This window comes from Rissa tridactyla, chromosome 17, assembly GCF_028500815.1.
Source record: "Rissa tridactyla isolate bRisTri1 chromosome 17, bRisTri1.patW.cur.20221130, whole genome shotgun sequence".
NCBI lineage: Eukaryota > Metazoa > Chordata > Aves > Charadriiformes > Laridae > Rissa > Rissa tridactyla.
In genome coordinates, this window is record NC_071482.1 from 6,402,941 (window position 1) to 6,429,382 (window position 26,442).

The window sequence follows — 26,442 nt, forward strand, 5'->3', positions numbered from 1 at the left end:
TTGTCACTATGCGATTTGCAGAGATCAGGCTGCGTCAACATCTGTCAGTGCCCTTCTCTCCTACTGTAAATGCCTAGGACATGCAGTGCGACAGGCTCCATTTGTTCTGAGGAGTTATGTGGGAGACAGTAGGTGACCCTGACGCGTACAGCGCATTTCATAAAGACTCCTTTTTTTTTTCCAGCACTTCCAGGCAATGGTTAAATCTCTGGAGAAAGAGGCAGCAAGTGAGAAGCAGCAGCTTGTGGAAACACACCTGGCTCGCGTGGAAGCTATGTTGAATGATCGCCGTCGGATTGCTCTGGAGAACTACCTGGCTGCCCTGCAGGCTGACCCGCCACGGGTGAGTTTCTTTGCGGTGAATTTTTACAACAGGGTAGCTTTGGCTGGAGTGGAAGGTGGGAATACCTTGGTGAGAAGACTGCCTGTCACTTGGCGGGGCAGAAGCTGGGAATGGGTTCCCAGTAAAGCTTTCTCCATGGTGGCATTTTGTGCTGAAGACCTGGCAGTGGGTCTCCTAATTGACTCACTCTCCTTTCTGCCTGGTTAAAAAAACCTCGGCTTTGTTTAGCGTTCATGAGGCGTAGTGTTCCAAGTCGGACTTAATTTAGAAAGAAAATATCTGAGGTTAGCGCAGGTGATTGATCTGTCCAGTGACAAAGGAGGCTCACATCTGAAGTGCTGCATTTCAGCTGTGAGTTTATTTGAATCGAATGGATTTGAACTCTTCCCCTCCTCAAATCCTGCAGCCCCACCGCATCCTGCAAGCTCTGAAGCGCTATGTTCGTGCTGAGAACAAGGACCGTCTGCACACCATCCGTCATTACCAGCACGTCCTGGCAGTTGACCCAGAAAAGGCTGCACAGATGAAATCTCAGGTATAAGAACATTTCTATCAAGGGAGGCATTGTTACTCAGCCCTGGCTGTCGGAGAGTCTAGAAGCCGTGCGTCAAGTCCTCGCGCTAATTTGCAGGGTACTATAGCAACTTCTCATCCTTGTGTAGAGATCTCCCGTTCTTTTGTGCGTATTGCCCGTCACCAGATACGCTGTCTGTACCGTTTTCCTTGGTACTTGACTCGGTGTTAAAAATTGGAACTCTGGTTCCAATATTGTTGGTCACAATGAAGAGTCTGGGGGTTTTGAACCCGTTCGGCGTCATTTTTGTCTTTCCTTTTGTCAGACACCCGTGAAATGATTTGCTGGGGACTCGGTCATCCTTGAACAGGCATCCTCGTTTCTTTCAAGACCTCATGTTCTGTGTTCCTTTCATTAGGCTTGTTCTTCACGATGCCTCTGTTTTGGGTTTGTGGGAGTTCTCTTGTGCCTCTGCAGAGTTATTGTCTTTTTTCCAAAGTGTAATATATAACCCTTGCCAAGCTTTTGTTAGCTTTATTAGAAGATCTGTTTTGATGAGTTTGTTTTGTGCTGTTGGAATGTGTTTTACTCCTGAACAGCCGGAAAGTCATTTTGCTTCTGCTGGGTAGTGTATGCGAATATGCTGCTTCAGGTGGATGTCAAACCTGGCCGTTGTACTTGTAAGAGTAGTTGCAGGTATTCCACAAACCTTTTTAATTATATGTCCTGTTACTTGTTTTTACACTTTTAAAACGGCGAAAGGGCTAAGATTCAAATTAATAATGGCCTATTAACACTGAAAGGTCTGTTGTAAGGGTTTTTTCTTTTTATAAGTTCAGAGAGTAGCAGAGAGAACTGACCGTCCAGTCACAGCGGTGGGAACGTAATCTGTCTCTTACCAGTCCCAGTTTACTGGGGAAAAATGCTTTATTACTTGGCTGTATAACCAGTAGATGGAAATACTGTGGTTTGAGTCAGACAGGGACTGGAGTCTGTTACTGTCACCTCTGGTGAGGCGTAGAATAGTGTTGCGGTGATTTTCTGGAAGCAAACCTCACGCTTGGAGGTGCCTGGTCCCATGGGTTTCGTGTTGTTTCTGGGTGCTACCGGTGTACCTTCAACTCTTGTCTCTCCTGCTGCTGATTCTATGATTGTTGTTAGGCTGCGCATCCTCAGAAAGACTGGTAGCGATTGTGGTATTTACAAGCTGGTGTTTGGCTTGTGATGCGGACTGTGTGGTAGTGTTTTCAGACAGCTTAGCATATCAAGCGCAGTCCACCCTGACCCTTTGTTCCGATGCTGCCAAAGCCCCAAGAGGGAGTGTGTGAACTGTATTCTTAAGCTAAAACCTAAACAGTCCTTAATTCATTCTGAAGGCTGCAGTGTCAACAGATCGACATATGAGGGATGTGGGTGGTACAGTTCAATTTCCATTCGCTTTACTTTTCAGATGCACTTTAAGCTCCTCAATCGATTCCCTTGATTGACAAGCTGCCACATGTAAAATTAAATTGCTTTCATCCTTGCTCTTAAAGGTCGGGTACACGTCAGACTGTAAAACGGGACCATTCAACTCCTTAGCTTTTTCCGACATTCTGCCGCCCATATAAATGTTTTTCTTGGTCTGCGTGATCCCTGATTATGCAGCACCCTCTTCAGGTCAGGCTTGACTTCACCAGTGAATTTAATATGCTCGGGAAGAGCGATTTGAGGTTGCATAGAGTTTGAATTTATTTCTCAACTGAAGGGAGAACGCTGTTGCCAGTGGGTGGGTGTAGTGGGTGTAAGACAAATGTAATGCCACTGTTGTTCTGAAAGGCACCTTTGTTCTGAAACCAGAGTTGATAAATAATATTGTCTGCTCCCTTCGCGTGTATCTTTCCTAGTAGTCAGGAATGATAATCCATTTAATAAAGCACTTGCTTGTAGCTGCTGCAGGAAATGAATAATGACCGTATCTGGCATATGGGAAATACCAGCTTCAGTGTTTCCAGTGGAGAGCTGGTGACAGCGAGAGCCAGCTGGGTCCTCTCTCTCGCCCCCAACCGTTCCCAGAATACTTGAAGAGCCATGTACAAATGGCCATTTCCAGTGAGGCGTGACGTGGTAGCGTCAGTCAGAGAACTGGACTAGATGGACCTGTGTCCCATTCTATTGTCTGTCGTGGCAGAGCCACCAGTAGTAGGAATTTTATTAAACAAGCGACATACCAGTACCAATCAAGTGACTGACAGTCTTTGCCTACTCCAACACACCCTTGTGCATTTGCAGGTGATGACACATCTCCATGTGATTGAGGAGCGGATGAATCAAAGCTTGTCTCTGCTCTACAAGGTGCCATATGTGGCTGAAGAAATTCAGGATGAGATTGGTGAGTGTCTCTGTGTGCCAGCTCCTTTTCCACCGTATTAGACTACGAGCTTTTATATCAAATGAAGTGGGCTCCAGAAAGACCGCTAGCTCCTTTGAGGGGACACCCTCAACAATAAGCACTTGGGCTTGGGCTTAAGTACCGCAGGGCAGATATTCTCTGGGTTTTGCAATACAGACAGTCAGAGTAGCTTTTTCCTAAGAACTTCCATGGTCCGTTTAAAAAAAAAAAGTCACAACAACATTCAGAATAGCCAAGCTCTCTCTCAAAGGGAGATGAAAAAGATTCATAAAAATAAGCGGATGCTTTCCCGCATTATAGGAGGTTAATCCCATCTTGGCAAAACCTCTTGCCACATCAAACCTCTTGGCCCTTATTTGTATGTATTTCTAGCCAACGCCTTTGCTGAGAATTCCAGATGAGACTTCAGAGCGTGCAAGATAAGATAACCTGGCAGCCCCGAACAGCGTTCCCCTGCAGCCCTGCCTCAGCTAGGTTCAAACCATCTGCCCCTTTCTGTTCCTGCCAGGCTTCATGCAGTTTCTGTAATATTTCCTCTTATTCCTTTCAGATGAGCTGCTTCAGGAGCAACGTGCGGACATGGATCAGTTCACATCCTCCATTTCTGAATCCCAGGTGGATGTCAGAGTGAGCTCCGAGGAGAGCGAAGAAATTCCCCTGGAGGGCAAACCTTTCCGTCCGTTCCAGGTGAAAACCTTCCCAGCCTTGTCTGAAAGCGAAGGTATGTGGAACTGAGAATTGGGTTCACTGGCTTTACAAAAACGTAGGCATTTTTCCTTAGCCGGTAGGCTCAGCTCGATGGCACAGAAAGCTCCATCCCTTTGGGTGATTTAAGAGTAAAGCAGTCGCCCCAGCAGCACCCCTCAGACTCTGTCCCTTGGGAAGAGGCAGTGCCGCTAGTAATTTGCACTGAGCTGCTGTCTTGATTTTCCAATTCTTCTCTTTGCAAAATTGTCTCATCTCTTTCCATTTTGTAGGGAGTGTTAAATTTTTACTGCGTGGCTTGACTCTGGAATTGATTTTCAGCCTTTAACCAAAACGCTCTCATGTAATGCTAAGTCTTTGTGCCGTGACCTGCTGAAGGGCTGCAGGAATCCTCTTGTTTGTTTTCTTTAAAAATAGATATCTATGTTTTTTGTATCGTCGGGTGTTGACAGCTGCTGTGTGCGTGTGTATTTATTTTAAAAATGTTTGAACGGTCCTGAGCTTAAAGAAAGCTGTAGACTAAAAGCTTTTCCCAGGGTCTGAGTCAGAAATCATGCGCAAGCCTTTTTTCCTTTCTCTCTTAATCTCCTTTCTCTGCTATTTTTGTTTTTGTTTTCCCTCCTGCTAGATCCTCAGCCGGATTTGTACCATCCAATGAAAAAAGGTTGGTTCTAAGCTGCTCCCTCACAAGTGCTTTCGATCACTCTCCTACCTTCTCAGTGTGTTTGGTAGCTTCATTTTAGTTTCATACTCACCTTTATTTTCATTTCCCTGCTCTCATTTAGATCAGCAACTCTCGATTTTGCTTGTTTAGGCCTAGTGTTAAAGAAACGAGCTAGTCTGAGCGTCTAATTGTGTGTGTTCCCCTCTGATGGGCTCGCAAGGCGTCTCAGAGTGCGTGGAGTAGCTTCTTTGCTCTCAAGAAATGTGGGCCTAGCCGTCTGCCTGCAGCCGGGCAGTCCTTTGCACCTCTCCGTGCATACTCACGTTCGACACTTCTCAAAATAAACCTTGCAGCGCTGATGGTAAATAGTCTTAGAGGCTCTTCTGCCTGCTGTGGAATCTGTCCTTACCGCCCGATGGTAAACGAGGAATGAGAGCGCTGCAGCAGACAGAGGCTGTGTTTCCTGGATAAATGTCTTTGTAGATATTATAGAGTGCAGCTAGTCTGGGACAGATAGGAGATTCCTTCTTTGCGTTTGTGGTCTCCTCGGCATCACCTTTTCACATGTAGCATCTCTCCGTACTAGCAAAGTCCTGTGTGATTATCCATTTCTCCTTCAGCTCGTTATTCGTTCTGCAGTAACTCAGTGCCTGGCTAAAAAAGGGGCTGCCTGGGCTTTAGGAGCAGCACAGAAACATTGGCATTAAATGAAATCCTCTGCTAGCGACACAGTCTCAGGTAAAGATCAGGCCTGGCTGGTCTGCTACAACAGATCTAGTTCCTGAAGTAGAAATGGAAGGCTCGTTCTTAAAATGGTCCTGCAGAGCAGTGGTACCTGTGCTCGGTGTGGGGAGTAAACCCAGCGTTTTAATCTGCCTTTGGTCCCAGATATAGCCATACATATGTGGATATAGATATATGCAGAATCTCAAAGGGAGCAAAGGATTTTGCTAATAATCATTTAATATGAACACAAGCAGTTTTGTAACATGGTGAAGGCCAGATAGCCTGAAACTATTCTCGTTACCAGCCTTTCTCTACAAATACAAGTCACCTTCATCCCTCGTGTAGAACAGCGTACTGCTAATTCAGTGTACCGGCTGCTCTGGAAAGAACTGGGACAGCCTTTAGTTTGAAATTTTTTTAATTTTTTTTTTTGTTGACTTAAAGACGGTAAATATAGGCTGGTTCTCCCCGTTTGAGTAAAGGGAAGAGTTTCTGATGACTCGGGACAAGATTTATCCTATGCTTGCCCCTTCTCTCCCTTTCCTTTTCATTTTATGAGGGCTGATAGGGAGTTTTGGGGGTTCTTTTTGTGCGTGTGCGTGGGTTTTTTTCCCGGAGAAGTATATAACCTAAACCGTGCCTTTGAGCTACGTAGAACTGGGTCTGTTATTTGGTACAGCACTCTGGCAAACAGCAAAGCTGAGTGCAGCAGCTGAGCTCCCAGCCCTGGAGACTGTGCTACGTTGGCTCCTGAGAATTGAATCGAGCAGCCATAGGCCAAAAGCTGACACAGGAATTCTCTGAAAACCATTTGCGACGAGTCTCTCCAGAAAACCCCAATCATTGACTTTCACAATAACATGACCTGCTTCGACAGCCGTGAGAAGTCAGACTGGCAGTCTTGGCCGTGCTTGGAATCTGATTACTGTCTCCAAAGAACCGTACAGGAAAAAGGGGATGCACTAAAACCCGAGATGCTTCTTTTGGGAGGAGTTGGAGTGAAACGTTAGTTTCCTTGGCGTTTTCAGGCAGTAAAAGCTTGTCACCGTAAAAACTTGCCTCGGCGCCAACTAGCCTTTCCTTGCATCTCATCAAAGAACACGCTGCCGGTTTCACCGGCAGTTGACATAATGTCTTAGGCAACCTGCAAGCTCAGCAGCTTGTGGAGAGGTGTATGCTCTCACGGGCAAAGTGTTAAGTGCTGTAGTAATGTTTCCCCCACCTCGTGCTCCTCCTCGGAGAGACCCCGCTGTGGGTTTTAGGCTTCGCTGTCCTGCTTTTGCATTAGGGAGGCATAGGTGTTGTGAAGGACATCGCGTTGTCCCTACTGATAATGGAACACTGGCGTTCTCCTAACTCGCTGTGTTATGTTAGGTCTGCGTATCTTGCATCGGGCCCTTCTGTTATTGATCTGATCTGTTTATAAACGCTTCAGATCAAAACGGTCTATGCAGAGCAGCCGCCTTCTGTTAATTGATATTCTCCTCTTCAGCCTATGCTAGTTTCAGCCTAGAAATGGGTGAGTGATGTTCTGGTACAAAGGCTAGTGGAGCTCTTCGCTCCTCCCTTGCCCTGGGATTTATTGTTTCTGGGCTCGTGCCAGATACGGGACAGCAGCTCATTACGGAGCCGTGCTGGGTGACCTTGAGATTCTTATTCCCGAGGCACTTGCTGATGCGCTTGATTTCAAAAGAATGGGTGATGCTGAGCGTGCGGCTGCGAGCGTTCCTGGCGCGCTGGCTCTCAGCGGAGAGGAGATGTGCTCTTCCGTCACGGGGGTCACGCTGAGGCGGCGGTGACCCGGGGTGACACTTGCAGAAAGGAGCTGCGCGCTCACAGTTTGTGTTACGTGTTGCCTCGGACCTTCTCTAACAGCGGCACTTTAACAGTATGGTATTTCTGAATTTACACTTCAGCCCGGTTGTGGTGAGTCTTGTCTGCTCGTCTCATTGCCACCTCATTTCCCCTCATTAACAGAACCCCCCCCCGATCACTCGTCACCGTAGCCTAGCTTATGAGCTCCCCTTCTGACACAACAGCATGAAGACAGATTAATAATCAGCGGTCCATGCGGTTAAACATGCTAGCCATGGAAGCTCTACCAAGAGTAGGTAACCCTTCCGAAATGTCGCCGGGGACTGGCTAACGGTCCCTGCCTTGCTCTTTTGTGCAGGTTCGGGCATGACTGAGTTGGATGGGCTGATCGGCGCCGAAGAAAAAGTGATTAACAGCAAGAACAAAGTGGATGAAAATGTGGTGAGCCCTCCACCTTTTATTTTGTAAAGCAAAGCCTGCCATGGACACTAATTAATAGCGGTGGCTTATTTCCATGTCGTCTTCCTGCTTACAGAATGTCAGTGTATTCATTATCCATATGGTGTGGGGGAGTCAGTTTTCTGACTATTGTAGGCTCTTAATACTGATTAGCATCAGAAGGGTGGGAGGGCGAGGGAAGGAGAGAGATCTAGATCTTTGGCGGTCTGAGCTGGAGAGAAGCGTCTGATTTACTAACTGCTTTCCCAAGCAGAGACCCTTTGATACGCCTTTATTTTAGCTAGGTGGCTTGCTGTCTGAATGCACCGAACGCTGGTGTGTTCCGTCTGCCTTCCCACCTATTTTTCATGGCGAGAAAGGCCTTATCACCTTCTCAAGGTGAGCGACCCAGTAGATGTTAGCTCTGTCCGCGCTGTAAAGAATTCACTAGGTCAGAGCGGCTGCCGACTTGCCTCGGTTCCCTGGGTTAAAAAAAGAAAAAAAAGGCGACTTTTGAGAGTTTTCTTTTAAAATTGTTCTAAGCCACAGGTTAGATCTGACATGACAGAAATGCTGTGTCCAAGGCAAGTACCTAGTTCTTCGATTTTTTGAGGTCATCTGACCATCCCAATGGTTGCAGTATTAACTCGGGTGGCTTTAAAAGTTGGAGAACGTCCCACGCTGTTGAGAGCAGGGGAAAGATGGTAGGCGGTGCTGAGCCTTGCTAGCGTTCATTAGAGGTCTCTTGTCTGCTTCATATTCCTTCTCCCACCGGTTTTCTATGGCTCCTTTCATAAAACGCTTTTGTGACTGTTTTCAGGTAATTGATGAAACCCTTGATGTGAAGGAGATGATTTTCAATGCGGAGCGTGTCGGTGGGCTGGTGGACGAGCCGGTATGTATGTGGCTACCGAGTCTAGCTGCGCAATCGGCGAATTCCTAAAGCTGGATTTCGGTTCCTGATCGTTAGAGAATTCCAGGGATTCGGTGCCTTGACCCCGCTCTGGGAGCTCGTGCAGAGCGTAATGCAGCACAGCGTTTCTGCAGAAAGACGTAAACACTAAATGCACGTAGATGCTAACCAGTAGCAAAAGTCTTCTGTGGGATAGGAAAGCGGTGTGGGTCAGTGCCTGTCCAGAGTGCCTAAGTGGGGAAGCAGTTTTGTGTTCATTATTCTTTTGGTGAAATATTTTGAGGTGAAATATTTACGCTGTCTAGTCATGTCTTGATACCACAGGTGGTTGAAGACCTTATTGGTGGCCACTGTTTAGGTTTGCATTTAGCGGCGCGTCTCCCGCATTTCTCTTCCTCTACCCGTTCCCTTGTTTTCTTCCCTCCAGGATAACGACAACTCCCTTCGCGACGACTTCAGTTTCAGCAGCAGCGCCCTTATTGGTCTGTTGGTGATTGCTGTTGCCATAGCTACCGTTATAGTCATCAGCTTGGTGATGCTGAGGAAGAGGCAGTATGGGACCATCAGCCATGGAATTGTGGAGGTGAGAAACAACTCCCGCTCCATAACCGAGGATGAAAATAGTCAGCCTTGAATCACATGTTGTGTGTAGGGGGCGAAGATGGCAGCAGCTGCCAAGCCATCAGCTGCTCCTCTCCGAGCTAGATGGGACTTAACTCTGTAGCTGCTGACATCTTCGTCGCTTATTTATTAGTTTGCAGGTACCAGGCATCCGTGTGCCATGCTGGGACCTGTCACCTCACAGTTGTATTCGCTTGTCACAAGGAATTCAATCAGGCTTCCCTGTCTGGCTCAGGATAGGATTTAGCAGTAAATGAGCTTTTCAGGCGATATCTTTAGCGGGGGAGTAAGTCAGTCAATCTGTAGCGATTTGTCCTCCCAACTACTGTAACAACTATTAAGACAGTGCGATCGGCTGAACGCTGAGAAGCGGTTCCTTCTTCTTCCCTCTGCCTCCAGCACGCACATTTGTAATGACAGCTTAATGGAGTCTGCAGAAAGCTGCTTTTCTCCTTTGCCCAACCCATGTGTGAAATTGTAATGACCTCCTTAATGAGAGAAGCGGGTCCCAAATTTGCAACGTTAGCTAACTCATTAGAGATTTAGCCTGGAGAAGGGAAGGCTCCGGGGAGACCTTCCAGCCCCTTCCAGGCCCTCAAGGGGCTCCAGGAAAGCTGGGGAGGGACTCTGGAGCAGGGAGGGGAGCCACGGGACGAGGGGGAAGGGTTTTACACTGGAAGAGGGGAGACTTAGATTGGATATTGGGAGGAAATTCTTTGCTGTGAGGGCGGCGAGCCCCTGGCCCAGGGTGCCCAGAGAAGCTGTGGCTGCCCCATCCCTGGAGGGGTTCAAGGCCAGGTTGGACGGGGCTTGGAGCAACCTGGGCTGGTGGGAGGTGTCCCTGCCCAGGGCAGGGGGTGGAACGAGGTGACCTTTAAGATGCTTTCCAACTCTAACTATTCTGTGATTTGTGGAGAACGTCCCCAAAGACGTGGGGGCAGGCAGGAGGCATTAGCACCCAAACGAGGAGCTCTCTTAAGCAAATTATGGTTTTGTGGCTTGCCTTTTTTTTTTTTCCTGTGTACTGCTTGCCACGGTATTTCCAGTGTTTCTCTGCTGGCTCTTGTTACTATGAAATAAGGCCTGCAAGTACCTCCTTTATTAACCGGTGACTGTCTGTTCTTTCTCAAGGTTGACCCGATGCTTACCCCAGAAGAGCGGCATCTGAGCAAGATGCAAAACCATGGCTACGAGAACCCCACTTACAAATACCTGGAGCAGATGCAGATATAAAAGAGATGAAGATACAACAGCCCTGACCGGGAGAGGCGCGGGGCGAAGGGCCAAAGTGGTCCAGCGTTTTGGATCGACTACTGACCAACAGTTGCTTTGAGAGGACTTCATCTTACATTCAGAACTCCTGGATCATTAAGACTATAATTACTACTGTAGAGTTGCAATTTCCATTCTTTTAAATGGGTGAAGAAATGATAATATAACAATATGATATATAAATCTCCTTAAATGGGAAAAATGGATCTATTGCAGATATTTGACTGAGATGTAGTTTTCCTTTTTTTTTTTTTTAATAATCTGAAAAATACCAGTTCTGTTGTACTGTTGTCTGATACAAGCTCTATATATATAAAATGGAAAATGTTGATTTTTATTTCTGATAGACCACCTGTATATTGAGGGTCATTTGTACCAGCCCGCCTTGTAAAAAGGAGACAGTTGTGGCTCTTTGGTCATTTTGGCTTTTATATATAAAGCAGTATTCTTTTTTCCTTTTTTTTTTTTTTTTTTTTTTTTTTTTTTTAAAATGAATTTCACTGGGAGTTGCAAAGAGATTAATTTAGGGATAGGATCTATGACAGCGTAAGGAAGGAAGCAGTTGGGAATGGTAACTAACAAAAATCCTTATAACAAGAAAAAAAAGAAAAAGAAAAAAAAAAGAAAAAAAACCCACCCCATCCTCATACGCCAGTGATGTGCACCCTGCTGCTTAGCAGTTTGGGCTCTAGGAATCAAGACTCCCTGGAGGCAAGGAGTTAAAAGGCTTCTAGCATCTCTGTTTATAGTTATTCTAGTGGAATGTTAGAACATGGTTTGTGCATACTGGGGTCTGCACATTCCCCTTCCAGATTCAGTTTCTGCTCTAGAGTTGGAAGTTCCCGGTATTGAATTTCAATCCTCCGTTCTGAACCAGTTTCCTTCAGTACTCACCTGGCATTAACAGCCCCCTCTTGCTACTACATTCTGATTTTCCCCAGCTCTCCTGCCTCACCAACGTGGTAAGTAGAGAAGAGAGAGACGCAGGGTTTTTTGAGCCTTCGCGTCTCCTTGGGTGAGGTTGGGCCATAGGCACGGCTTTGGGTGTTTGCCCAGAAATGACAAATCACTGCAATAATCAGGACCTTGGGAGCTGGTGAACGCGGAGTTCGCTGTAACTGGGCTTAAAACAGCGGCTCACTTAACTGGGGGTAAGAGAGGGGTAAGTTGGGAAAGGGATACTGCCTGCTTTAAGGGAAATTGGATGCGTAGGCCCCGAGAAGAACAAAAGGGGTGTTGTTCCACTCACCATCATGTCTTTGTAATGCTTGTATAGTTGGTGTTAATGCTCACGGCTTTTTTAAATCTGGAGGTTCTGGTAACCTGTGGTGTATTTTTTCTATTTTTCCTGTGACTTTATTTTTTCTTCCCCCTTCCGTGTCTCTTCCCACTATGCACAGATTTACCTGCAAACTCCTTAGTGTGGTCTGTGGGGAATGTACAAAGTTTAAACACATCAATAAACACTTTAACTTCCAGATGGTTTCTTCTCTTTATTCACGGGCTCGCTTAAGTTTCTCTCTCCTCCCACCGCGTCCTCGCCAAACCCGCGGAGACCTTTCCCCGCCTTTTTGTCCACCTTGGCGTCAGCGAGAAGGAACGTGCCGGTATTGAGAATGCGTAGCCGTACCCAAAGTCTTTTGTGGGACTTCCAGACCCTGCTGAGCTTTGCGGAGAGGAGGAGGAGGGATAACGAACCGACGCTGGGTCTCCTGAATAGCATTACGTCCTCAGGCTGCAGCCGTGAGCCGCTGGAGTGCAGGTCAGTTAGAGCGGAGCCTGGCTGTAGAAGACACCAGGACTGGTTCTGCGGGGCCCGTATTCCCCGCACGTCTTAGAAATTGGGCTGGACAGAAGAAGGGGGGCTGCAGGAGACGCTCATATTCATAGATAAGAGGGCAGAGAAGGTGACAGGCCTCCAACAGTGACACAGTTTCCTCGAACGCTTCCCGTTGTGGATGGCAGGATCTGAAATACGTTGGAGACATAAAGAGCCTGGGGCAGTATTGGCTAACCGTGCTAGCGTTTACTCCATCGCTTCTGCTGGGTTTGTTTTATGAAGTTGGCTGGTTTAACTTTCTCTTCCAGAACACCTGAAACGAACAGCCTGTAAAGCTGTCTCTGCTCCTGTATGTCATTCCTCTTGTGTTTTCCTTCTTGGAAGTGTGACCTCGAATGCAAATTCCTTCTCTCTCGCGTCTCGGTGAAATGACCGAAGAGTCATTGCCATTCGAATGCTGTTTTAGGAGGCCAAGAGAGAGAATTAATCTCCCTTCGCGTTGAAGTGAGCAGTTCCCACTAGGTTTGAACGGAGAGGGGGAGAGGAGGCAGGAGAAAAGCTGAAGGCTTAGTAATTTGGAATAGGAAATAATTGTGTGTCCTGTTTCTCCTTAAACGTGGGCTCCTTGGTTCCACTGGAACTTCCATCTTCTGGTTAAATTATTCAGACGCTGCAGGAAGGAACAGATGCTGGCCTAGAAAATGCCGTCTGTTGGCTTGTCACAACTACTTGGGAAAGAGTTTTGATTTTAAACGGTAAATTTAATTTAAACGATGCCAGAGCATAATATCCTCAGTCCAAAGCTGTTTCTTGAACTGCACCCTCAGGTAGGCTGACCTGCAAGAGAAACAGATTACCGAGGCTGCGGATTGAATTCCGGAATTGAATTTGGGTATTAGATTTTTCCCTTTGATAAATTCTATTAGTCCTACCAAATAAATACATCAGGCTGGAATCAAAGTCTGTTAGTTACATGCTTTGGCGCAGACTGCCAAGCGCTCCGGATCGATTCTTTATGCTGGATTTTGACCGCAGCTTCTGAAAAGTAATGTCTTAAAAATATTCGCCCGAAGGCGGGCGCTGAGACGCGTCCCAGACGTTACTGGGATCGGCCCTGCACACGAAGGGCCAGGGTCCCAGCAAAGAGCACGCAGGCTGGTTGGGGAAGGCGTCGAGATGTTCATCGCGATAAGATGCTTAAAATTAAATGGTCCGGAGCACGGGGGAGTAGTTGGTTGGTAAAAATGTGTCCTAGAGAGCTGCGTTTCAGAAGAAAACTGATTTCTGAAAAAAAGTAGCCCTTTGTTTACCTTTGAAGAGCAGCGGCGCGGTTCTCGGTTAAGGAAAAAGGATGTTTGAGAGAGGGGATGGCGAGCAGAGGAGGAAGCGCTGGGTCAGGTTGTCTCCTTCCTTACCGTACAGCTGCTCGTTAGTACCCCTTCTCCCAGGGTGCGGGGGCGGGTAACGTAGGTTGAAACCCGTCTGTGCACAACGCTAAGTGGGTGTAGCGTGGACGGATTCGTTTTACCAGCCTCCCTCGTCTTCCCTGTGGAAAGCGGTGCTTACCGAGACGCGTGTGGAGCCTGTTTTCCACCTTCAGCCCCGGTCGGCAGAAGCCGTCGAAGGTGCTTGTGAGGAGAGGGGCCCACGCGCGCGGCGATGCGCTGCCTTTCCCTGGGCTGCTCCGTCCAAAGGTGACGTTAACCCGACGGAGCACATGAAAAACCCACGCGTGTCGGTGGATGAGAAGCTCGACACAAGCTGGCAACGTGCGCTGGCAGCCCAGAAAGCCCCCTGCACCCTGGGCTGCATCCCCAGCAGCGTGGGCAGCAGGGTGAAGGGGGGGGGATTCTGCCCCTCTGCTCCGCTCTGTGAGACCCCCCCGCAGTGCTGCCTCCAGCTCGGGGGCACCAACAGCAGAAGGACACGGAGCTGTTGGAGCGGGGCCAGAGGAGGCCCCGGAGATGCTGGGAGGGCTGGAGCCCCTCTGCTGGGAGGACAGGCTGAGAGAGCTGGGGGGGTTCAGCCTGGAGAAGAGAAGGCTCCGGGGAGACCTTCCAGCCCCTTCCAGGCCCTCAAGGGGCTCCAGGAAAGCTGGGGAGGGACTCTGGAGCAGGGAGGGGAGCCATGGGACGAGGGGGAAGGGTTTTACACTGGAAGAGGGGAGATTTAGAGTAGATATTGGGAAGAAGTTGTTTGCTGTGAGGGTGGTGAGCCCCTGGCCCAGGTTGCCCAGAGAAGCTGTGGCTGCCCCATCCCTGGAGGGGTTCAAGGCCAGGTTGGCCGGGGCTTGGAGCAACCTGGGCTGGTGGGAGGTGTCCCTGCCCAGGGCAGGGGGGTTGGAACTGGATGATCTTTAAGTTCCCTTCCAACTCTAACCGTTTTGTGATTCTATGAAACCTCCTAATCCTTAGACCTGGGGTGTTTTAGCGCCGAGCGTTGACGGTGCTGGCAGCAAACTGCAGATGTCAGGGTCAGGTGTGCTACGTCCTTTTGTCCAGCTCTAGTGCAGTGCTTAAAGTCGGTGTCATCACACAGGAATTTCTTTGTCTGTATCTCCAGTGCCGTTGCAACTCGCTGTTTGGCATCAGTGCTTTGCTCGTGACCATTTTGCAATGGCAGAGGCTTTTGGATGTGCACAGCAAGGGGCAAAGAGTGACAAGCCAGGAGAAAGAGCACTTTCACAGGCTGTAGTAACCTAACTGGCAAGCGGAGTAATAAAACGTGAAGTAGGGAACACGAGGTGAGCTAAATGCTGGATGAGTGGGTTGTTAAATAGCATCAGCCGGCATCTGGATGGCATCTGGGAGGTTCTCTGAGCGCATGGCGTGCCCGTCGCTGGCAGCATTTGGACTGATGGCGATGGGAAAGGCTGGACCGGGGGGAAGTGGTCGCATTTCCCCAAGAGGCTGCCGTGGCGTATGTCAGCGTGAGGGGGTAAAGACCCTCCAACGGCAGAGGTAAGAGGAGGGGGTGATGGAGTTTGTGAAGCTTAATATCCTCTTCCAGAATTGCTGGCTCTAACTGGAACAACTTGGGCATATTCCTGTTTTCCGGCGACTTCCTCATCCTCTCCCCTTACAGCTCCGTGGAGCTGCGGGTCCTACAGCCCGGCCGTGTGTGTGCTGGGAGGGTACGTGACTTAGCAGGTTTTCTGTTGGCCATAGACGTCCCCAGATGGTCCCTGTGACCTCGGGATGGGCGAGCAGAAGGGGCAGGGGGAGCCAGCGTTACCCGTGAATTTTCCTCCTAGCATCCTCTAACGCCCTGCAGTCGCCATGGCAACGCGAGAGGGTCCAAATCCTTCCTCCGAGCCTGGGTTGGAGGCCACCCTGGGGACAGAAACCCCTCCAAGGCTGGCTGCCTGAGCTTCTCACCGTCTTTTCACACGAGAGCAGGGATTCCCCTCAGCCCTTCCTCTTCCCCACCCGCCCCCTGCCAGCGTTACGTGGCGGGGAGCCCCTCCGTTCTCCAGCTGGAGACGGCGTGGATGTGCAAACAGCCCCACGGATCACCTCCGAGTCCATGCCCGCACCACTGCGGCTCTCCTCCCCTCCACCGCGTAGCAATCGGGGAAGCACCCGAGGCTCTGAAGGTGTTTGCTCCTTGCTTTGAACCCCCCGCTGACACCAGCTGTGTGCCGTGCTCTTCCTTCCAGGTGTCGGTGCTCGGAGAGAGGAGGAGGAGGAGGAGGAGGAGGAGGAGAAGGATGCCATTCCCCCCTGTTCCGTGGAGGCCACCACTGATGCGAAACCTGGTGCCTTCTGAGACTGCTGTTAGCTTTACCGGGAGCTGCGGGGTTCCTTCCGTCGGAGGAAGTGGAAGACGCATTTTCTGCGAGAAAGGAAGCTGGGCATTACGAGGATGAAAGGTACTTTATTTACCACGTAAGCCGCGGCGACTTTAGCAGTCTGCAGATAGCTGTAAAGCTACAGAGAGGCATCTCTGGTGCCGTAGCCTTGAGAAGGTCCACGTTAGCTGGGTGGCGGGGACTCTTCCCGCCGCTTTTCCCCAGCAGGCTGAGTTCTATATCCTAAACTTCTGGGGAGGCGATGCCGTGGAGGAGGCTGGCTGTCCTGCAGGGCGCGTTTGCTCGCTGACTGCGCGAGGTCCCGTGGGTTCTCCTTCCGCTGGGAGAAACAAACACCGGCTTAAATTGTTTGGAAATCTAAGTGTAAGAGGCTGAGGGCGCGTTTCTCTTCCGCTGGACAATGTAGGCGAGGGTAAGGAGGATGCTGTTGCGACTGTCGGATTGAATATCCCTTCTGGGTTGTACCGTAGCCGTTGTTTAGCGCGTCCTCCCGCAAGGTCTCCGAGGCGAAGGGGCCTGTCTAGCAACGTCAAGCTCAAAATAGAGGAAAATTCTGGTCTTTTGGAACGTGCCAGGGTGGATTTGTCGTTATTTATTTTTTTAGCCGAAAGCGCAGCTGCTTTTGGAGAAATACCTGCAGGGAGAAAGTGGCGTAAAGGTTTTCTGAGCAGGGGGAGGGAGGGAGGGATGGATTCCCTCGCCCGCTCCCTGGGTGGCTGCCGGGAAGGGTACCCGGAGACCTGGAATTCCTTCTCCGGAGCTGGGCTTGGTGCCCCCAGGACGTGCCTTTGAACAGGGAGCAAAGAGAAGCAGTCCCAAAAGCAATCGGGTTGAAGAGAGATGTTACGAGGTGGGCTTTTTGTGTCGCTGCCCGGGTTTGTGGGGTGTGTTTGGGAAAGTGGGGGGGGGGGGGGATGTTGTTTGTCTGCAGCAGAGACTGGCACAAGAACAGAGCGGAGCCGATCCTCTCGGGGCTGGCACACCGCGTAATCAAATGCAAGGTGAGTAATAATCTTTTTTTTTTTTTTTTTTTCTCCAGCGTGGCGGTTTGGCAGGGAGTAATCCTGCAGCTGGTGGAGAAACGTAGGTTGGGAGGGACTTCTGGGGGGCATCTCGCCCAACTCACTCCCAAGTCCGGCCAGGTCTCCGTGTGGTTGAATATAATGCTGCCTTTCCCCGCAGCGGCTCCCTTTCCCCTGTCCGTGGGTTTTGGGGCCCCATAAACTACGAGGATTTATTCTATGGGGTCAGTAAAGTCTAAAGGTGAATTCGTACTTCATCCTAACAGGAAAAACGCATCCTTTTTTTTTTTTTTTTTTCTCCACTGAGCAAATGTATTTATTTGCAGCTTTTTTTCTGGGGATGCAGTCCTTGTGATGCTAAACCGTACTTCTGCATGGAGGGAAGGGTCCTGGCTGTCTTTTATCTTTTTCTTTTTTTTTTTTTATTTAGTCTTTTGATCTAAGAGGATAATCTCTGCTTTACAGGCTTCGAGGCTTTGAACATGAGCTTTCAGCAGGCGCCGCTCCTCCTTGCGCAGCGTCTTTGGAGAAGGGCTCGTTGCCACGTGAGTACTTGCGCGCTGGAGAAGAAACGAATTGCAGGCCCAAGCGATGGTCTGGCTGCCTTTATGGTGGTTTGTGTTTTTTTCCGGGCTGAATTTCATTTTCAACGTTTGCTGGTGCCGCAAGTTTCGAGCAAATCACCGGAGCTGAGAATCGGAGCCAGACCGGCGACCGTCCCCCGGCGACGTTTGGATTGAGCTCTTGGCTATCACCCGTTTTGTGTAGTCTGTGTATTTTGTGCCCTTTGCTCGTTGTTTTGGGAGTGTTTTTTTTCTTACTGCTGCGGGTGAATACCAAGAAGATCGCAGAGGATGCTGCATCCTTCATTTTTCAAGATGATGCATCAAGAGCTACCAGCCAAAGAGGGGAAAAGTCCTTGTGTTTCACTTCCAGGCCTATTTGCTTCGGTTTATTTTTAAATCTAGAGCCCACTTGAATTTTCTACAATCTGAAATCATGAGTGGGGAGTTTGAGTCTTCCCCAGAAATGTATTTTGTTATCCAGCGCGGTGCCACAAGTTGGGTATCGCACGCTTTTGGTTTAGATGGTGTGGTTTTGCCGGTGCTGTCAGTTCACATTGTAACAAGGGACGTAGTCACGGGCTTATTTCTGAGACGTTCAAGTGTTCTCTCCTTGTACATACCACATACTCGGTAAGGGAGGGGGGGCTGGACCGAGTCCACCCAGTAACGCACGGATGGGGAGCGTGTTTGAAAGATCGTCGTGAAGGAAGACAGAAGCTACGATGAAATTTTTTTTCCCAACGAAGGACTTTTAGACCTTTTTCTCCCTCCCCTCAAAGAGGTGGTTGTGGTGTGTTCTTTGGGCTTGTGCTGACATTTCGGGTCCTCTTTGTTATGTACTTATACGGAGGTGACGCCGGTCTGTATGTACTGCTTGCGTTTTAGGGGGTAGAGCTGAATAAAAACGCAGGACTTTTAGCCTCGGGTGGGGGACTTGTATTTCTTTTTTTTTATTTTTTTTGTAAAAACTCGAGGAGGGGGGGGGCTGCAGTTTTCATTTCTACGATACTATACGTCAGGCCGGAACCTATCTCCTGCGTTTTGGTTTTTTTGGCTGGGGAGAGGGGGGAAACACTGGGGGGGGGGGGGTTCCTTGCCTTTCTTTTCTTTTCTTTTTTCTTTTCTTTTACTATTTATTATTTTTCATAAGGTTTTATTGTTTTTATTTTCTTTTATTTTTAAATTATTACTACTTTACTTTTTAAAAGTATTATTACTTTACTTAGTATGTTTGACTTGACTTGACTTGACTTGACCAGACTTCGAGTCGGTGATTCCTTGCAGAGAGATGTGTGTCTTCCTCTGCATCCAATCCATCGTTCTTTACCCAAACTGGACCAAGGTAGAAGAGATGGCGCAATTGGGATAAGTCATCTTCTCCTTGGAAGCTTCTCCACTTAACACCTGTTACCTGTTGAATCACTGCAACAAGAGAAAGGCAGACAGCAGTTCAAATAAAGCATAAAACATTCAATAAAAGCTTTCTGTCCCAACACGGAGAGACGTGGATTATGCTACACGCCAGCTCTACGCTCCTGTCTATAGACAGTGCGGGCTCCAGCGCTGCGCTTAAGCCTGGCCCAAAAATATAAACTGCATAAGATGAATCAAGTAATACATGAGCTCACAAACGTCTTATCCCCTAAGCTCAAGTGATACTTAATCAATCAGATAATTAATCAATTAGTTACTTAAGAAAAATCCCACGGGTGCAGCTCCAAGAGCTAAGCTGTAAGGTGCAGCTCCAGTCCTTCATCCTTTTGCCATTTAAATCTAAATTTTACCTGTGCTTTGCTGCGGAACAACATCAGCCAGCTTTGCCTGTAGACACACACGTGCGTGATAACTTAGTTTTCCTTCAGTCACTTAAAAAAAAAATATAAAACTCACAGCAGCCGAGCTTTTTCCATTCGTCTTTGTCAGCTCCTCTGCAAAAGACGGGGTAGACGCACAACTTTAGGGCCACTCCTCTTCTCTGGCTGCAGCTTCCAAAGGCTTCTGCAACAAACAGGTTTATTGCAGTGTTAATTCAAAGCAGAATTGCAGTGCAATGACAGCAAAACCAAACCCCAAAGGCAAAAAAAAAAAAAACAAACCCCAAAGGCAAAAAAAAAAAAAAACAAACCCCAAAGGCAAAAACCCCCTTACTTTCAGCCCCAAGAAAAAGTCAAACACACACAACTACTGGCCCCGTGTCCACCACTACGAGATCTAAGACCAGTATTTTGAATTCAAAGATAAGCGAAATCAGTTTCATTGTAACAAGAGATGATTTTTAGAATAAAACTTTCTACTTTGGTGACGCTGCTGGGGCTCAAGCTGTAGTTAAGACCCAGACAGCTCCTGCAAGCCCTTCGCTCGAGCCGTCCCACGGCTTCTCCAGGGAGATCCTTCAGACAAATCCAGGAGCTGGGTGGGTTTTGTCCGGTGGGTTGCAAATAGAGTCTCCCAAGGTGGAGGAAACAGCACTGCACATCTCCATCAGATGCCACTAGCCCTCATGGAGGGGGGAAAAAAAAGAAAAAACAACCCAACAACCCAAAACCCCAACAAAACAGACATTTTTTTCCACCCTCGCATCTCAGAGATGGTACTCACCAGGTGATGGAGCCGTTGAAGTGACACGGGGAGCGGTGGCGCGGCATGGCATGGCATGGCATGGCATGGCATGGCATGGCATGGCATGGCATGGCATGGCATGGCAGACAGTCAGGTCACCAAAGAAAGACGTACCACAAGTACACTGCACATCAAATAAAAACGATAGGTTATCTAATAGATTCACAAATAAAACCATGTTTCTACTAAGCTCACCCATCCAAGCAGGCGCTACGGATGTTTTATTTTCCAAGAGTAGCACCCTCAGCCTAAAGAAACGAGGAACAATTACAGTCGCCGGGAGGAAAGCCGGGAGGGGAGTAAGAGGCAACTGCTGTTCTTTCATCATCCCAGCACCAGTTATAGAGATTAGCAAATAAAAGCTATTCCAGTTTTTGATACAAAATTAGTGGCTCGAGCTCCATTTACAAGCAGTGCTGGCAGCTCATCATTTAATCCCGGTAGCCCATGCCCCAGTATCGCCACACGTGGTTATTTCTACCCAGCACGTGCAACCAATCCAGATTCCAGAGAAGGAAAGTCCTAACAACAATGCTGAGCACTTAGAACAACCGTTCTTTACATATATACCCAACCCCTCGCACCTCGGCACGTGCAATAGGCCAGAAGCCACAAGAAATAAACCTGACTGCGGATTGCAGTCCGTGACTCCAAGAACGACCTCGGGTTTGCTTGGCACAACGAGGACAAAACGTTTACCAGATTTGAGCGGTTGCACGCGACACATTTTCAAACTTCTCGCAGGAAAACAGTGGGATGGGTAATTACAGACTCGTCGGACTCCGCTTTGCCGTACGGAGATGTTGGAAGCGCTGAGCGCTTACCACCACTGTTGGCGCGCGCGTCTGTTCCCCGGCTGCCCGCTGTGTTTCATTGCCTTCATCTCTGCAGCGTCAACGCACCGGCTGCTGAGCAGTAGTTGGGGAAAGCTGGCGGGGCTCCGTCTCGCTGATGTTCCTCATACGCCTGCCCACGTGCAGCTGAGCTCTCCGGAGGAGTGACAAGGGCATGGACTTACCTGAAGCCACCAAGGAAAACGGCCTTCTCCTCTCAGCAAGATGTTGACCCGGCATCTTCTTGGGTGACCGACGGTGCTGTACTGGGTCCAGTGTCAACGGAGAAGGTTGCTCTTGTTGAACTTCAAGATGCCCTACAGACCCAGCACAAGGAGGTAGCCCAAGACCGGTCTTGGGAGGTGGACACAATGCACAAACCTCACCGTGTCCTGCAAGGCAAATAGATATTACTAAGCTTAGGTGTAACATATAGATTGTAATTGTTTGGGGCTTTTTTTAGTATGTTTTGAAATACCTCGGCGATACCCAGAGTTTTTGGCTCACCTAAAGCTGCCGTCATGTTTCTAGGTTTCTGCAAAGCAGCTGCTCTTATCTGAAGGAACAAGCACGTTACACCTTCCCTGTTCGCTGAACAACCATAAATCTACAGTGCTGCTGTCTGATACCAAAGGATGCCCTCTAAAGACACGGCAATTTGTTTTGTGAAACACTTAGCACACCTAGAGTTTTTTATTTCACTTTTTTCCCCCCAAAATACAGTCACTCCTATCTATTTTCAAAGCAGTGATGGAAAAAAAAAACCAAAAAAACCAAAAAAACCAACAACCACCTACCAGACATTCATATACCTGTCCACGTGTCAGGCAGGACACGAGTGGTCTGAGCAGAAAGAGACAGGTTAGACTCCACAGATGATATATCAAGGGGAAAAATCGAACATTATTTTCGATAATGACACTTCAATAATGTCACCGAGTCTCTTAAAACGCATGATTTACAAGGATCATGTTACACACACAAGTGCATTCAGCAAAGCATTGGCTGCTCTGGAGCCCCCTGAATTTCAGAACAAATACGTTAACAAATAACAATTAGTTTATCATCTCTACCACACTGTATTATTCCTGCTGACACCGAGAGCTACGCGACAGCAGAACAGCCAGAGCATCACGCAGCAAAGAGCAGCCTCCTCAACACCTTCTCACCAGCCACTTCGTGGCCACCATCCAGACACAGCCCGAGACGCCGGACTATCGATGAACATCCACCGGCTGGGAATTCAACCCTGAAGGTGCCGAGCACCCGGGGAAATCCTAAAGCAGACAGGGACCCTCAGAAATAAAAATAGAACCTTCAGAAATAGAACCTTCAGAAATAGAACCTTCAGAAATAGAACCTTCAGAAATAGAACCTTCAATGGTCCAACTCATTGGGCACCCAACCCTCACACTGGTATGGGACCTTTTCGTTAAGTTTCACCCACGTTCGCACCATCTTTCAGCAAAAACAACATCAGTAGATGAACGCTCCAGCAGTCCCACCGCTGCTTCTCTCCTGCAAGTGAAGTTTTGGATGAGATGCGAGTTATACGCACTCATAGAGGATGTGTAAGCACGCACTGCTTACTGTTGCTATTTAAATCACTTGAGTTAATAGGCAAGAAACGCATTACGATTTAAAAAGAATAAGTTTTGGAAGAGAAAAGTGACCTAGAAAATCCAATTGTCCTCTGAATGGCAATTGCACGAAGTTTGGAAACTAAATTCGCTAATTAAACTGAAACAGTAGATTCCAGTGGTGCTTAAAGTGCTAATTTCAACTCCTCTTCGAACCGTGAATCTCCAGCAAGTCTCTCAGCAATACCAATGAGAAGTTTTGCAGACAGATGCCAGGTACTGATCTGAAGAAGCTTCTCCTCCCTCCAGCCGCACCAAGAGGGAACCCCAAATCACACCTCGTGTTCTCCAGACATTCTACCCAAGGCTTTCACGGCCAGTTCCTCCAGGCTAAAAGCCCGTCCCTGACATTTGCCAGCAGCAGAGGATTTGTGGAAAGAGGAAAACTTTCATAGAATCATAGGGTTGGAAGGGCCCTCTGGAGATCACCCAGTCCAACCCCCTGCCAGAGCACGGTCACCCAGAGCAGGTGGCACAGGAACGCCTCCAGGCGGGGTTGGGATGTCTCCAGAGACGGAGACTCCCCCACCTCTCTGGGCAGCCTGTGCCAGGGCTCTGCCACCCTCAGGGTGAAGAAGTTCCTCCTCATGTTTAGGTGGAACTTCCTATGGTTGAGTTTGTGCCCGTTACCCCTTGTCCTGTCACCGGGCACCACCGAAAAGAGCCTGGCCCCATCCTCCTGACACCCACCCTTGAAGTATTTATAAACATTGATAAGGTCCCCCCTCAGCCATCTTTTTTCCAGACTGAAGAGACCCAAGTCCCTCAGCCTTTCTTCGTGAGAGAGGTGTTCCAGTCCCCTCGGCATCTTGGTAGCCCCTCTTGTTGCTCTGCTCCCAACCCTTCACCACTTACTGACGTAAATCTGGAAGCAGAAGGGTCTCTATTCCTCCCAAACCCTTCAGCACTGGGTACCTCAACTGATTCCTTCATCTAATTGTGCAGCAGAAAACGTTTGCCATTAAAACCACCCGTCTCAGTCTTTCTGTATGCGAATAGACAGGAAACAAAGACAAAGCGCAGGTAAGTGTTACCTGAGCTCCTGGCTCCTGCAGTACTGGTTAGTTAAACGTTAACAACTTGCTGAAGTGCAGAGAGACGTGGCATCACTTTCTGGCCAAGGTACTTCCAGGGGTAGATCACAGCCCGCCAGGCATCCCAGACTAGGAAAAAAAACGGGGGGGGGGAGGGGGAAAGAAAAAAAAAAAAAAAAATCACATCCACATCGCTGCCGTCTCCCTGGGGACCAGCAGCACAGACAGACCGCAGGAGCTTCATGAGGAATCACATATTCTCACTCAAAATAACACTACATCGGCAGGGGAACAGCATCGGTTGGGTACGTGTACAATAAGGAGGCCCCCGGTAATTAAACCCACCCAGGCACAGGTCGTAACCCACCTTGGAGAGGCAGGGATGGCAACGGAGCGGGTGGTCATAGCTCTGCTCTCCCACCCCGCTCCAGGGCCAGCCGTGTCTCTCCGTAGCGTGGACAGCAATGGTTTTGGGTGGAGAGCACAGGCTTTTCCGATCAATAACGCGCCGCCTCGTCAATGAGTTTTATTGCCTTCCAGTTTAAATCGGGAAGAGCGCTTGGAGTTAACGGCTGGTTCCAGGGGACACCAGTTCCACGCGCAGGCTGGCTGGGATCTGCTCCACAAAGGCACTTACAGCCGCAATAATCTCATTCCTTCTTTCTACTCTATTGACCCAACCAACGTGAGTCATATCTCGCATACGGGGCACCTCCATCACCCAACTCAATGGCAGGTTCAAAGACACCCCGGTGCTTTGGTTTAGGCTCAGAGCACGATCCCACTGAGCTCGATGAAACACACAGCCAAGATGATCGGTAAATATTTGCTCTTATTTGCATTTATTCAAGGAAAGAAGGAAAATCCCCACTAAACACCTGCATTTCAGTAGCAAAATCCCCAGTGAGAGAGGGATCGAGCATTACCTAGATAACACCAGGGCAAGGAAAACAGGGGGAAAAAAGGAACATTGCTCGATCAAAGGGGAAAGAGATATTTTTTTCCCCTTTCTTTTCAATCAAAGAGCAGTACATAGGGTTATAACCTGTGCACCGAGCTTCCCGTTAACGGCAGCTAGTCTATAACAAGTTGACCGAACGACCCGGCCCCTTGTCCCGTGAGGGTTATTAATAACCAGAGCACATTTGAGGCTCTCGCTCTGGCACGGGAGATCCACACCAGCCCGAGTTCAAGGCAATCCTCCCCACCAGATCCTGCAGAAACCGTTGCTGGTGAACGCCAGCCTGCTTTACAGCCCCAAATAATAGCCCTCTGTCTACGGGGGCCAACGTTGGGAGCCCAAAACGCTGCGCTCAGCTCGGTTCCCTTTGCTCCTCGAGGTCCTTTTCTTGACAGCCGCCAGCAGCAGGAAGCCTTGGCCTCCTTCCAGCCCTGCTCCGAAGGGCGAAAATACAATACAATACAATAAAATAAATCATGAAGTGCTCACGCTTCCAGGGACCTCCCGCGGGGGGCTGGGAATTGCAGCCCCTTTGAGCCAGGGGAGGATTTATTTATTTATTTTATTTTTCTTTCCTCCCAACGCTTGCTTGAGTTTTTGGCGTTGCGCTTGGACTAAGCCGTCTCTTGTACGGCCCAGGGCAGTACCGCAAAGGTATTAAAAGATAACAACAACGCCGTTCCGCCAGCCCAGCCCTTAGCCAAGGACGCGGCACGCGCCTTTTGAACATCGATGCTGAACCTTCTGACGGACCTGCTGTTCGTTCACTAATCCTGTTCAACGACACATCTTTTAGATGAGGTTTTGATCTTGACGGCAGGAAGCATCTCCCCGTGCTATTCTGCCGCAAACCAAATGAAAGACCTAAGGGGAAAAAAAAAACCCAACAAAACACATACCCCCGGACACCAAGCGCAAAGCGGACACCAGGTTTTCCCTCTGCATTGGTAGTGACCAGCTCCGGGAAGGGAATAAAGCTGTCGGAGGAGAAGAAAAGCCATACCCGCACAGCCCAGGTCTCGGAGCTTCACCAGGAGCATCCGTATGCCCAAGCTGGACCGGTTGAAGGCATCTTCTTGCTTCAAGGGTCTGTGTCCAAGCCGAACCCTGCCCAGCAAACACCCCGTCCCCCAGGCACGCAAAAACCCATTGCAAACGGGCTGCTTCACACACACACACCCCTCCATCCTCTGTGTCTTCATTAAAAATGTGCAAAAGAGCCGCTACGTGCCAGCGCTGACAGGGAAAAACCACCCCATCCCTGGCCACCAACCCCTTTCTCCGGGCAGGTTTGGCCACCTGAAATCCCACGCACTCCCATCCGTCTGAGACTTCATCCCCCTCCCAAACCGTTTGGAAGCCGGACGTCACCTCAACCTTCAATCTCAAGGCATCCGGATTGAAGAGACCCACCGAGGCGGTTCGTTAAAGTACTTTATTGGCGGTCACGTATGCTCTGTGCACGTTAAGCTCTGTACAAAACCACGCTCCAATTAACACCAGAGTGAGCGACAGCCACCGGGGGCTTCGAGTGCTGGTTTGGCTCCCTTCTGCAGAAGCGAAAACAAATGTTAAAAAATTAGCCGAATCGGCCACACCAGTCGGACTCCACCAGCAAACCAGTCCTGCAGTTCACAGCCCAAGCTGCGGCACGGAAAATTAAAATCTCCCTCCCAGACGAGCCTGGTGTGCTCTTGCTACCGCCAAAGGGATGCACGGGAAAATCTTTGCATCTCCCGCCGCGCTCCGCCTTCGGGGTCACGCCTCCCACTT

At 49.0% G+C, this 26,442-nt stretch overlaps 1 protein-coding gene across 5 annotated transcripts in view; it reads left to right on the plus strand.

Moving 5' to 3' along the window:
- APLP2 (amyloid beta precursor like protein 2) overlaps nt 1-11,881 on the plus strand; it is a 48,187-nt gene extending 36,306 nt beyond the window's left edge. For 2 of the 5 annotated variants that reach the window (XM_054222971.1, XM_054222975.1), the window contains 9 exons: nt 185-343; nt 750-878; nt 3,129-3,228; nt 3,800-3,970; nt 4,583-4,618; nt 7,518-7,600; nt 8,418-8,492; nt 8,938-9,093; nt 10,263-11,881. In XM_054222971.1, coding sequence (XP_054078946.1) covers nt 185-343; nt 750-878; nt 3,129-3,228; nt 3,800-3,970; nt 4,583-4,618; nt 7,518-7,600; nt 8,418-8,492; nt 8,938-9,093; nt 10,263-10,364 — 1,011 coding nt within the window. In that variant the 3' untranslated portion in view covers nt 10,365-11,881. The remainder of the gene's footprint in view (nt 1-184; nt 344-749; nt 879-3,128; nt 3,229-3,799; nt 3,971-4,582; nt 4,619-7,517; nt 7,601-8,417; nt 8,493-8,937; nt 9,094-10,262) is intronic. The other 3 variants (XM_054222972.1, XM_054222973.1, XM_054222974.1) reach the window with 3 other exon arrangements.
- Nucleotides 11,882-26,442: the final 14,561 nt, after the last annotated feature.